We start from the raw sequence: 13,404 nt of genomic DNA, 5'->3' as shown, positions 1-13,404 counted from the left end.
AGCAGCATCTGCCTCGTCAGTATGGAGGTTCAGGGCCTCTTGTTGCTCTGTGCTGGGCCGGCTGGGTGAATGATCATTTGTTCATGCCCGTTGTGAGCAGTGATGAATAGCCCTCCGCAACTACTGATAAATAATGCTTAAAAGGTAGAAAATGAATCCAAGCTCCTTCCTGTGAATATAAAATGTATTAACATTGTGGTTGGATGTTGCGTGGTCAGCATCGGCAGTGGTTAGCAGTAGGCAAGGAGGGAGGGAGGGAGGGAGGGAGGGAGGGAGGGAGAGAGAGAGCGAGAGAGAGAGAGAGAGAGAGAGATGGTGGGGGCAGGAAGTGGAAGACCAGCTCAGCAGCTACCCCACAAGCCCATTAGTCTTCATTTTCCCCTGGACGTGCAACAGGGTCCTTGCGTCTGAAGGTACAAACTAAAATTTATTGGGCTGGCCTGCTTGGACTAATTGAAAGAAATTGTCTGTCTGTTTGCTTTCCAGTGTGTTTGAGAAGCGTTCCGATGTGGCGATCTGAGACCTAGTTAGTTGTCGCCTGATTTTAGTCCTGAAGGGTTTTGATCCATGAGCGCCCTCCACTGAGCATACAAGGCAAAGCACTGGACATCCTCAGTCAAGGACTCTTCTGAACTCCAAATCGACCTAACAGTGGAGGCTAGTGGAGGTAGAAATCGGAGGACGGGCTCAATGTAATGCATGGAATGGAATGAGGAATTTTGATACCATTCCTCATTCCATCCCATGCATTACAATGAGCCCGTCCTCCGATCTCTACCTACACGAGGCTCCCTTGGCACATAACCCCTACTCTCTAAAGCCTTTCCTTTAGATCTGAGAGGATCGGATAGGTGGAAGCTATATGGCAACATTTTCACTCAGCCAATTAGAAAGCAAGATTCATCCATAACTACATACGTTTTTTTTGCTTAAAACTATCAGGAGTGTTTCAAACATACAGACTAGGGGTTGAAACCAGTCTCCAGCAGCGCCGGTATAGCTACATTCCAGAAGCTATGTGGTCTGCATTCTACATACAAGCACAGTACACTGGCCATACTAGATAACCAGTAACAAACTCAAGTTACAGTCACACACATACATACAAATCCACAGCTGTCAAAAACACTGTGACAGGTTTGTGTCTGCCTCCTCTCCTCTCCTCTTCTTTGTCAGAAGGAAGAACATTCTGTCTCCAGCTCCAGCCTTGCCTACCTCTACTATAATTGACACATTTAACATGTGGAGTAAATCCTGAGGAAATGTGTGTGTGTGTGTGTGTGTGTGTGTGTGTGTATATATTGTGTATATCTCTGTGTGACTGGCACTGCCGTTTAGACTAATAAGATGCAGATGTTCATAATAGCGACTGTCTCCTCCCCCTACCTCCCTGTGGCCTCTATGGCAACAGAGGCGCGTGATGAAGGGAGACAGCTGACAGTACCGTCAGCCAGGTTGACTCTTCCCATCAGGAGCATCTGCTAAACTTAACTCTCAGAGAGAGAGAGAATGGGAAAGAAAGAGAGAGAGGGAGAGAGGAGGAGAAGAGACAGAGAAAAGGGGAGGGGGAGGGTGAGGGCGGGGGCGGGGGCGGGGGGGTGACAGACAGACAGACTGACAGACAAGCTCAACAGACAGACAGAGTTCAGTTCCTTCCAGCTTTAAGCAGGTCTCTTGGTACAGAAATCCAGATACCTTTTAGCCTGTGAGTCTGACTGAGTGTATGGAACCTGAACTGTTGACTTTCTGTACACACACAAACACAGACACAGACACAGACACAGACACAGACACAGACACACAAACACACACACACAGACACAGACACAAACACACACACAAACAGAAACACAGGCACAAACACAGACACAAACACAGACACACACCCAAACACAGACACAAACTCTGAGAGAGCAAAAAGTTTAGGCAGGTCACACTGAGCCTCAGACAGACAGGTAGAGAATCATTTGACTGGCAGCATTCATCCAGTATGTACCCCTAGTGTTTACTGTGAGTTCTTTTCCCACACTGTACTGTACCATATGTAGCTGAGCAATAGGTGATTATCACAAGCTAACCAAGGAATTGACCTCCTCTCTCTTTCTCTCTCACTCACTCACTCACTCACTCGTACATTCTCTCTCCTGTGTGCAGAGAGCCTGACAAGGGCCAGAGCAGCCAGCCACTTTGGTTGGAGGCACTGTCACCAATTTGTTCCTAGCCATGGGGGACACGCAGGGGATGGAGAGGCGATGGCAGCTGAGAGAGCCCTCATCCCAGCTAATGAGGCCCTGTCCCTGGCTCTGGCTCTGGCTAGGCTGTGTCTGTCTGGGGTGCCATAGACTGCTGATGGTGCCTGGTGCCCATACAGTCTACATGCCTTACTCTGTATCTCTCTGGCACATCCCATGACATCCCTCTGTTACCGGCCACAGCTTTTTTTTATACAACTCTGCAGCCTGAATTATTTATCTGACTGAGAGACATAAAGGATGGAGCTTCGGTCCAAGGCAGGAGGAAGGAGTCTTCTTTTGTGGTGGTTCTAGCAGGACACAAGATATACACTCACCGAACACTTTATTAGGATCACTATACTAATACTGGGTAGGGCCTCCCTTTGCTCTCAAAACAGCCTCAATTCTTCGTGGGATTGATTCTTCAAGATGTTGGAAACATTCCTTTGAGATGATGACATGATTGCATCACGCAATTCCTGCAGATTTTTCAGGTGCACTTTCAAGCTGTGAATCTCCCGTTCTACCACATCCCAAAGGTGTTCTATTTGATTCAGATCCGGTGACTGGGAAGGCCACTGACGAACACTGAACTCATTGTCGTGTTCATGAAACCAGTTTGAGATTACTTTTGCTTTGTGACATGGTGCATTATCATGCTGGAAGTAGCCATTAGAAGATGGGTAAATTGTGGCCATGAAGGGATGCACATGGTCAGTAGCAATACTCAAATAGGCTGTGGCATTCATTCAATGACTGATTGGTATTAACGGGCCCAAAGTGTGCCAAGAAAACATTCCCCACACCATTACACCACCTCTACCATGAGAAGGTGTACAGGTGTTGCTAATAAAGTGCTCAGTGAGTGTAGATGGCTTCCTCTTTCTCTGTTCCATGAGAGCTTCATGTGTACAGATAGAGTGATGAGCTACATTAGAACTGCCCTATTGAATGAAGGGCTGACCTACTGTAAGGGGTTTCACACTCAACAGGGCGACCTGAACCATACTGTGCTGGCTCAGATATTGTCCTTTTACGCTCTCCTTTCCAGCACTGTTGTTTTAGAAATGATACTGGATGCATAACCAGGCCAGCCCAGTACAGCTCAGCTCAGTTCAGCACTGTAGTATGAATTAGGGTTGAGATGCTCACTGCTTGAGTAGAGATGCCTCCCTAGGTGATGAAACACAAGCACATGTTAAATGTTTCATATTTACATTTAAATAAGGATACAAAACGTCAACAGGCAAAATAAATTATTTTGAGTTAACTTCAATGTTGTATCCAGTCTTGCTCATTTGATTTATTCATATTCCCCAATCACGTTTATCAGATTTTTTGTCAAATATCTACTGTTTTTAACTAGCTTTCCATACTTTCACATTCAATATCAATATACATAACACAAAAAAATTATGAAGCAAATTCCTTCACTTCAGGCAAAAAGATTAATGAATTAGAGCTAAATCAATATTGAATAATCTTTGGTATTTTCAACATGAAATGCCTCCTTTAGCAAAATACACTGCCGGTTATGATGGTTATATGTTGACAATTTTAATAATGTTAATAAGCTTTTAAGGTACATAAGACTCAGATGTCATTAAATAATCAGGAAAATCATATTAATGTTGAATTCTGTTTTTAGGGCCATTTCCATTCTCCGGGCAGGGATGGAGAGAGGATGTGCATGGTATTATTGCATCCATTAACAATGGAATAGAGTATATGAGGTTTTCTAGTTCAGGAGCTCCACTGTGTGGCCATTGGTGGTTCTGATTCAATGTTCAACATTGGAATTGAATGAAGAATATGGTCACAAAAAAACAACAAATGGAGGTCACATACTCTCCTAACATACAACACTATTAAACCTAGCATGTGTTGTATGTTACATCCCCATGGACCTCAGTCTCCTTTCAGTTGGAAATAAATATTGTACAGTTATTTATATTTGCACAGTATTGCAAGAAGAATGACACACTACATACACAGGATTTCATTCCCTTTTAATAGTTAAATACAACTCCAATTAATTCAAAAAATAGTTCACACAATTATGATAATTGTGGTATGCAGAATGATCTTCACATCCCTGTCCTAATGTGTCTCCTTCATAGAGAGCTTTACACACTGGGTCACAGGGCTGACCCAAACCATACTGTGCTGGCTCAGATATTTTCCTTTCACATTGTCAGCCAGCCCAGTACAGCTCAGCTCAGCTGAGCTCAGTTCGGCTCTGTAGTGTGAGGGTATAGAGATCTTATGAACAATTTGCATTAGACAAAAATATGATGATTGCTTGACTTATGGTGTGTGGGGTGGGGCTCAAAGGGAGGGAACCTGAATAATTGTGCTGATTCACATAACACAGAGAACATGGCCACTCAGCTAATAGCAAGTGGTGAGTGATCAGCTGTTTATAACCTCCCCATAGAGAACCTTCACAGCAAGAAGAGAGAGGCTGACCATATCAGCAACAAACCAACGCTACTGGAAGTCCCAATTCTCCTAGCTTTTCTTGAAGTGTGGAGCCCATACTTCCAATAATCCTACACTTTAAAATACATGTGGGTGCACAAGTATTGTTCATACTTCAGGGAAAGGGTGGAGAATTGGGACGCAGCACAACTCTTCCTTCAGACATTCAGAACATGTTCATAATCCCTGATGAATCTTCGTCAATCGCCAACTTATTAAGTCTGATTGTAAATCAATATTTACGACATCTGGTCTTTGTGTAGTTTTTTTGGAATGCATATAGGTGGATGGACGATTTCCAAGTACGAACATCAATGATAAACCTGTTACAATAGATTCACATGTTTAGTTTTTACAATCCAGAGAGATTTTATGTATTTTATGAATTTACAGGCTTCTGTTACAGCTTGGACAGTAAATAGAAGCCGAGGTAAGAAACGCTTCACCTGAAAACACAACAGCAACGGCAAAGACCCTTGACAGTCAGACATCTTGAGAAACAACTAGCTTAGTTTTTAAAGGCAAATGGAGATTTACAGGTGTGTTAAGGGTGACACTCACTAGTGGGTTAGTGAGGGGGCGGCGGGGACTCAGGGTGTGGGTGTGGCCGGGGGCCTGAAGAGACCAGTCTTTCTTAAGTAGCGTACGATAAGAGGCACAGCCACCAAGGTGATGCTGATGCGGAGCGGAGCAAAGAGCTTGTGGACCGCGTAGGCGAGCACAAATGTGCTAGTGCCGGCCGCCATCTTGGACTGCACCACGGTCTCACTGAAGCCCAGTTTGCAGAGTATGGCTGCCATATCGATCCCACTATGGAGACAAATGACACACACACACACACAGGAATTAATAATAATACATTACATTTGTATAGCGCTTTCTCATGGACTCGCGCTTAACATGTCAAGAATATGAAAAATAGAAAATGAAAAATAAAAATATTGGAGGACAGTCACGGAACATACATAACATAGGGCCCGATACATTGAAAGCCTGCCTGAACAGGTGAGTTTTTAGCAAGGTCTTAAAAGAGTCAATACTGTCAGCAGCTCTGACATTGTGGGGGAGAGCATTCCACAGGCGAGAAACTACTTGAGGAAGAAAGTAAGATGCATTTATGCTTCTCACCACCAGAGGGAGTGTCTTTCACCATCGTGCTTGGTTTCATTCATTATAATATGATCTCACTGACTTCTCTCTAAGGTAAAAAAAAATAACATGCAGGTTGCGGAAAGAAGTATTGATAGCAGTACTGTGTGTGTTAATACTTAATCCACTGCACTCTCTCAGCCATCATTGAACAGGGGGCATTTCAGTTCTCAACACTGCTCTTAGTTCAGAGGGTTCACATTGAAATGCAACTCCACACTCTGCTCCTCGTGACTGGTACAGAGCACTGAAGGTGATAATCTGCTGTGTTGGTGATCTAAAGAGCCTGTCAGGAGACCAAGGGTCATTACTGGTATCAGGGGAAATCTCTGAGCTGCCTGATAATCTCAGCTCAGCTCCCTCTGGTATTCAGTCCCTTGGCGGAGAGCCAACAGAATGTGGGGGGTCAAAGCCCGGCTGCCATGGCTGCCATAGACCCCCTGTGTTACTGTTGTCTGATATGACGTATCACTTTCAGAGCGGGTAGACGAGAGGGCCTTTCTGTTTGAGCTGGTAACACTAATTGCAATGTATGTATTCCCATACCGACAAACGTTCAGTTGCTCTCACAGAAGCAATATTCAGTCGCTCTCACAGGAACATACCTGGCAGTTGCCAGACTTATAGATATGGGCCCGGTTGTACACACAACTTGTAGGCTAATAAACTTGACTTTGACATACCTGGAGACAGCGAGGTAGAACATCCCCAGGGACATGAGAGACATACACACATGGAAGGACACTCCGACTGCCCCATACTCCTTGAAGACCTTCTTCAGCTGCTGGGTCTTGTTGGGTTTACGCTGCTCCGGCTCCGGCTCGTCTGGGCTCTTGGAGGAAGAAGAAGAGGAGAAGGAGGAAGAGGAGGAAGAGGAGGAGGAGGTCTCACTGGTGCTCTCCTCCTGCTGCTGGGGTCAGAGAGAGCACACTGGTCAAAACTTGTTCCACATATAGAGCATATATTTTCCACATTTAGAGCTGGTTTCCCGGACACAGCTTAACCCTAATATTAGACTAAAATGCACGTTCAATTGAGATTTTCTATTGAATGTTATTTAGTCCAAACTAGACTTCAAGGGATGTTCCACTTCTTTAAATTGTTTTACTGGTTTGGTCCTGACCTTGAGTGTAGTTAGGTAGTCATACTTTGGGCCCCATAGGGCCACATCCTTTCAGAAAATCTGTCCAAAACACCTTGCAGACACTCCAATTCAACTCATATTATGACAGAATCCCTCTGTGAAAACTTTTACGCTGAAATACACTTTAGCATTTCCGTTGTCATGGTAACCAAAATGCTAAAGTGGATTACAGTGTAGTTAACTGACTTGTAATGCAAAAATTAAACAAAACATTTAGTGTCTGCAAGGTGTTTTGGATATATTTCAAGAATTAATGGGGCTGTATGGGGCCCAAAATATGACTACTTCAAATCTAAGGAACCAAACCTGTAACTAAAAACTGTCTGGGCAATCAACTACACTCAAGGTCAGGGCCAAACAAGGAAAACATGTTTAAATGGTGGAACATCCCTTTAGCTGTGTCAGGGAAACTGGCCCATAGTTTCCTGGATACAGATTAAGCCAAGTCCTAGATTTAACACCAACTTTAATGGAAAGTCTCCATTAAGTGTGATTTAATCTGTGTCCAGGACATCAGCCCCAAAAAGTGTAATTGTGGACATGGTGAAAAAGAGTAAGTTGACTAAAGCCATCAGGGAAAACCATGCATCTGGTCCACCATAATACAATTGCAAATAGGATGAATAAGCATCTACACAATTTATCAAACCTGGAGGTCTTGACCAAGCATAGCTTCACTCTATTCAGCAGCTGAGTCAGCTGATTAAACAGACTAGCGTTGTGTTATTCATGCAATCCCACTGTGTGTGAGGAAAGCACCGTGGCCGTGCTGCTGACAGCATACACACACGCTCACGAGACCCAGACACCCAGGCTCTGATTACTCTTTGTCTGTGACCTCACAGGGCGCTCTACCAGATGAATAAGGGACTAGACACAATCTTGCTGCAAGGCCACGCGGGTCGTATGTGGAGGCAGTAAATGGATTACATTCTGTTCATAGAATACACATACACACACACACACACACACACACACACACACACACACACATACACACACACATACATACACACACACATACACATACACATACACATACACATACACATACACATACACATACACACAGTATATTTATATATTACACCAAGCCCAGACTATAAATATAAGTATTTAGCAGACCACTGTACTGGCATGGAATACTGATGCGGAATATTGCAGGCATGTGATTCAGACCAGTCAATGAGGAACCTGTATAACAATATCTAAAAATAATGAACTATATAGAAATGGCAATAGTAATTACACATACAACAATAATAATCTAATTTTGGCTCACACTAAGAATGCTGTCTAACATCAGAGTATTTCTTTCCACAACAATGTATATACATACCGGTATGTAAATACATTTAGATTTGCAAACCAGTAGACCTACAGTAGGCCCACCATCTTGAATCTTTGTATGTATTCATGGCAGTACACTGGTGGTGTGGTGTAGATACCAACCACATATAAACTGCTGGCTGTAGCTCTGGGCTGTGTATTGCTATCAGGGTGTGTTACTGTACTGAACTACAGTCAAGCAGAGTGGGAAGACTGAGGGTTTGGGTGAGGCCCAGAGACTCATACAGGGGTCAACATCCCTTTCACAGACCAATCAGAATCCAGTACAGAGCCTGGGAGGAATAACTGCACGCACAGTTCAGGAAATAACTACGCGGGGCATACTGAGGCGGAAGCTAATTTTAGGCAAATATCAGAAGTCTCTCTCTGAGCAGAGAAGTAGAGAACTGCCATTAGAATTCTCTTCTCCACGCACTCACTCACTGCACTCACTGCACTTTTCCCCCTTTCACAATCCAGCACATAAAATCCCCTAACTCTCCTCTGTGTTCACCTCTCAAATGTGACCTACAGTACACCCCCAGGGTGAAGCTAGGCTACACTAGGCTAGCTGCGTGGTGATATGACTCACAGAGCAAGACCTCCCAACAATAGACAAAAGGTTAGAGTGCCAGAGAGCAGGCCTTTGCTTTCCAGAGAGAAGCAGGCAGGGAGCAGACGTGGGAAGGTCATGTGGTTGAGTGGCTGTAGGGAGCAGTGCCAGGGAGGGGTAGGGGAACAGTGGGGCTGCTGTGTGTGATAACAACCTTACACTGGACAAGCCAGGGACTGCAGCCTTACACACAGCACCACTCACACTGCTACATCTGCTACATGGGACGGGAAGAGAGGGGGGAGAGGGGAAGGGAGGGAAGGGGGAGTTAGGGGAGAGAGAACTCGGTGTCCTCCTATGTCAGTGTCAGCAGCCAAAAGGGAGTGTTTGTTTATTTCATGTCTTTGAATACAAGAGCAATGAGAGAGAGATTGTTATAATCTTTGTGTGATTCTCTATGCTCACTTTACATTAAGTTGCCACTAGGTGGTAACAGTGTACTCTGGTAATAACATTGTATTAACATGCTTTGAAATAGTACATTAGTAATTGTATTAATATGCTTTTACATAGTGCATTAGTAATTCCCATCTTATTGCATCGTAATGGAGTTGACTCATTTGAGTTATTGCACACATGGAATATGGGGGACAGTACCTTATTCAAATTGTATCATAACACAACCCACACAACTCCATCTACCATGCAGTCGGTTACCTTATAACTACAGTATGTGACATGTTGCTGGCTACTGGTAGTGTTACTACACAAGTATAGGCGCAACCAAATGAAAAGTGTTGTTGTGTTCATGATTGATATTACCTTGAGGGAATGCTGTCTGGTAAGTCAACCCTGTTGTTGGAAACTAACAGCCATTTAGCAAAAGGTGGCATCTCTCTCCTCTTGTATAGAGAGCAATAGTATGACATAATAGCCTAGGCCTATATGAGGAAAGGCTTGCTGCTTGGTTGAACCACATGCCAACATTTGTATAACCCTTCAGAGCTTCTCAGACAATGGTAGATGAGCTGAATGGGGCCAGAAAGCGCATGGGCGCCTGTGAAACAAATACGTTAGATAAGATACAACATCACGAGCAGCTTCTAGGCTTTGTTGATATTATGCATTATTCTCATTATGCATTATTCTCATTCAAAAAGCCATTCTGATTAAGATGTTTAGATTAGACCTACAGGCTATATCACGTGAACGGCGCAGACTCGGCGCGTCACTGTAGCTTACTTGCATAACATTTTAACACGCAGACCGACTCCAATGTAAAGTAGGCCAGCTAATGTATTTTGTTTTTTAATACCATTTCAAGCATTTTCGCCAAATAACGTAACACTGTCTTTCAGAGAACATAAGACAGCCCCAACACCAGTTGAATCGAATGTTCAAGTGGACATAAGCGACATGATTGCTGGTTAAACATAGTTAAATGAAGTGTCACGGGGTTAAACAAATACTATCAAGGATTTTAATTTACCCCTTTGTTATCCGTGTCCTCCCGGGCGCCCGTCTCGCGTTTCTGCGGTGCAGTAGCTGTGGATGAAGCTCTCATTTGCACGGTCGTTATGGTGGGGTACCGAGGGGTGCAGACCTTGGCGCCACTCGTAAACAAAATAGATTGAAGTGCATCTAGTTTCCTGTGCTGCCTGCTTTGGCATTCACCCGCTCGAAAGAGAGGTGATCTTGTGATACAATAACTACGATCGTAGATACTTTGTTGATGACTTTTGGAGAGATCCGAAGCATAAGAGGTTACCCGAGTTAATTTTTCCCGATGCGTGATTATGAAACGAGATGAGTCCCAGCATTTGGCGGTGATCATGTCCCTCTCTAGCTTTCCACCAAGCGAGCATGCAGAGTCCCGGCTCCCAGTATATCCACTTAAAGCTCGAGAGCATTCAAATGTAGTGTTGTTATGTAATGGCCAGGTAATGTCCCTTAGTCTGTTGGCTTTCATGTGAGCGTTAAACCCCGTGGAGTTCAAAGCCAGATCTAAAGCCGCTGCCGACAACCTTGCTCCTCGACAGTATAACATTCTATTCTCGGTACACAAGAAGCGGATATTATAGATTAAAGGTGTGATCATGAATAGAAAATAAAATAAATATTTGATGATGCTAAGCAAGACTAATAAGAATAGCTAAATCAACATGCTGTTGTCCTCAGCTCAAGCTCCGCTGCTGATAAGCACCCACAGCCAATGGGATTAGACATGCTTCTTCAACCAATAACACGCACGCATGCTGGAAAAAACCTTAAAGGTGTAACAATACATGTCAGCATAAATTATGTAGCCACTGTAATGCAATATGCTTTCTCGTAAATCGGATTAGTTTACGAGATCAATCACATTTCAGTAGGTGACGAGAATAATATGCACTGTCCATGGTCTCTGTTGGGGGTAAACCTGTATGATCACTGACAAACAATATTCTTGCTCTGCTTATTATTATTATTATTATTATTATTAGGTGGGCTTGCTTCAGCAAGTCCAACTATTGTTCTTCGACAGACTTAAACCTGCTACTCCTCCTCCTTTTAAACTATTCACACCAATCCAACTTTAAAACGTGCAGAGAGGTCTAGCTCGCGTTGCTATGGGTTTTGGTTGTGGTACCGATTAAACTTTTTAAACGTTACAAACTTGAAAATGCACTTTTTAACATGGAGGTCTATGGAAACCAAAATATTACATGTGCCTAATACTCCAAATTATCACCTCTGATAAAAGCTTGTTGATACCTATTAAACCTTTTAAATTATTGAGCTTTTTGTAACTTCAAACCTTCTCACCTGGTTAACATGGTGGAATGTTGATTTAGGCCAACATTCTATGAGCTCCTTTGTAACTGCAACTGCCATGGACCTATCAGGACTCTTAAATAAAAACCACAGGCCTGCAGAACACATTCTTAGAATGTTTACACAACAATGCACTTTCTTTGCTACCAGTTCTACCCCACTGAAACCACTCTCAACCACTTAACCAATGCAGCTCATCCTATATATCTATCTATGACATTATACCATACTATCTATCTAACCTTCTATCTTTCCAACCTTATGTCTATCTAACCTTCCAACTACCTAGCATCGTCCTTTCTTCCATTCACCAGTCACTACTGCTTCACTCAGTATAACTCATACTGATTAACCTCTGAATTGTTTCTCACTTTCTTTCAATTACCCAGCAAATCTATCAAAACATCTTTAAACTTTTCCACTACCAAAATAAGACTTTGCAAGCCCACAAAGTTTCTTCTGGAATTTCTTTTTCTAGTTATTGCTAATAACCAGTATTGTATTTGCATTTATATTGTGCAATTTAGTTAGGGTGTATTTCAGCATTTAGTGAGTTTATTGTATATTGTGTATGACATTGTTGAGGCCCTATCCTGTGCAATCTAAGCATTTCACTGATCTGCTCGCAGAGTATGTTACAATAAACCCACTTTGACTTTTGACTTTGTTTAAGGATTCTGCTCAGTGAGGTTTCGCAATATTTATATTTATCTGTCCCAAATAGCATCGACAGCTAATGTCAGATTCTTTTACCCTGACAGACATCTTCCCCCCATTTAACATGGTCTGACAGTGGAGGAACTGCACCATCATGAAGCATGTGGAATATTTGCCAGTGAGCTGTGGTGTAATATGAAGCTGTAGTCAGACATACTAATGATAGACATGCCTCCTCTTAGCCTCAAGTAAATTGGATATCATATGATCTTAAAGGGGGAAACAAGTTCAACCACAAAAACACTTTCTGTGCTTTCAGACCTGAGAGCATTATCCATAAATGATTAATAATGTGTGTGTGTGTGTGTGTGTGTGTGTGTGTGTGTGTGTGTGTGTGTGTGTGTGTGTGTGTGTGTGTGTGTGTGTGTGTACCTGTGTGTACCTGTGTGTTTCATAGAAAACAGATATTCTATTCTATTCTCTTCAATAACTTTAACTGCATTACCAATGCTGGTCTACATTTGGTCTAGCTAAAGGGCTATGAATTTCTTGTTTTCAGACTTCACCCATATGTGCTGTACATGTACATGTCAACCGTTGAAGCTTATCTGATGCTCAGAAATGTGGCCTGTTGTGTTGGGACACAGATACGGTTATCTTTGTGACCAGTCAGTCTATGAATGAGTGAAGATGTGCCTGTGAAACCAGGACATCATTTTGCTGAATGTTTGGAACCATGTATGTTATTTCTCAGGAAAAGGGTTGTGCATGACAAATAAGTCTTAAACATAATTTTGAACATACATTTATTAGTTAAGAAAGGTTTCCTTTTTTGATTGCAAAAACACCCCTCTTTCCTCTGTAGTACATGATCTGCCTGAAGAATTCACACAGACACACAGTTAGTGTGAGCTGGCAGCTAGCCATGCACAACAGCAAAATGCACTACTGCAACAGAACACCGCATCCTCTTTACAACCTTACCACAAGAACAACATGCGGAAACGTTATAGAGATCTCTAAAGTGTTGCCTCTGCTCTCTA

General features: G+C 43.0%; 1 protein-coding gene across 2 annotated transcripts; it reads right to left on the bottom strand.

Annotated features, from left to right (window-relative positions):
- Positions 1 to 4,226: 4,226 nt before the first annotated feature.
- fam210b (family with sequence similarity 210 member B) lies at positions 4,227 to 11,058 on the bottom strand. 2 transcript variants are annotated; one of them, XM_083669327.1, is made up of 3 exons: positions 10,380 to 11,058; positions 6,548 to 6,774; positions 4,227 to 5,525 (listed from the first exon to the last, which is right to left on the bottom strand). In XM_083669327.1, the coding sequence occupies exons 1-3, from the start codon at positions 10,986 to 10,988 to the stop codon at positions 5,306 to 5,308; spliced, it is 1,056 nt and encodes a 351-aa protein (XP_083525453.1). In that variant the 5' UTR covers positions 10,989 to 11,058; the 3' UTR covers positions 4,227 to 5,305. The 2 variants fall into 2 exon arrangements, with proteins under 2 accessions (XP_083525453.1, XP_083525454.1); XM_083669328.1 differs by having other exon boundaries at positions 6,548 to 6,771.
- Between the last annotated feature and the right edge of the window lie 2,346 nt (positions 11,059 to 13,404).

The sequence above is a fragment of the Argentina silus genome (genome assembly GCF_951799395.1).
Source record: "Argentina silus genome assembly, chromosome: 4".
NCBI classification, from domain to species: Eukaryota; Metazoa; Chordata; class Actinopteri; order Argentiniformes; family Argentinidae; genus Argentina; species Argentina silus.
The sequence above is the reverse complement of the archived record's forward strand: the minus strand, read 5'-3'. Positions and strand labels throughout refer to the sequence as shown.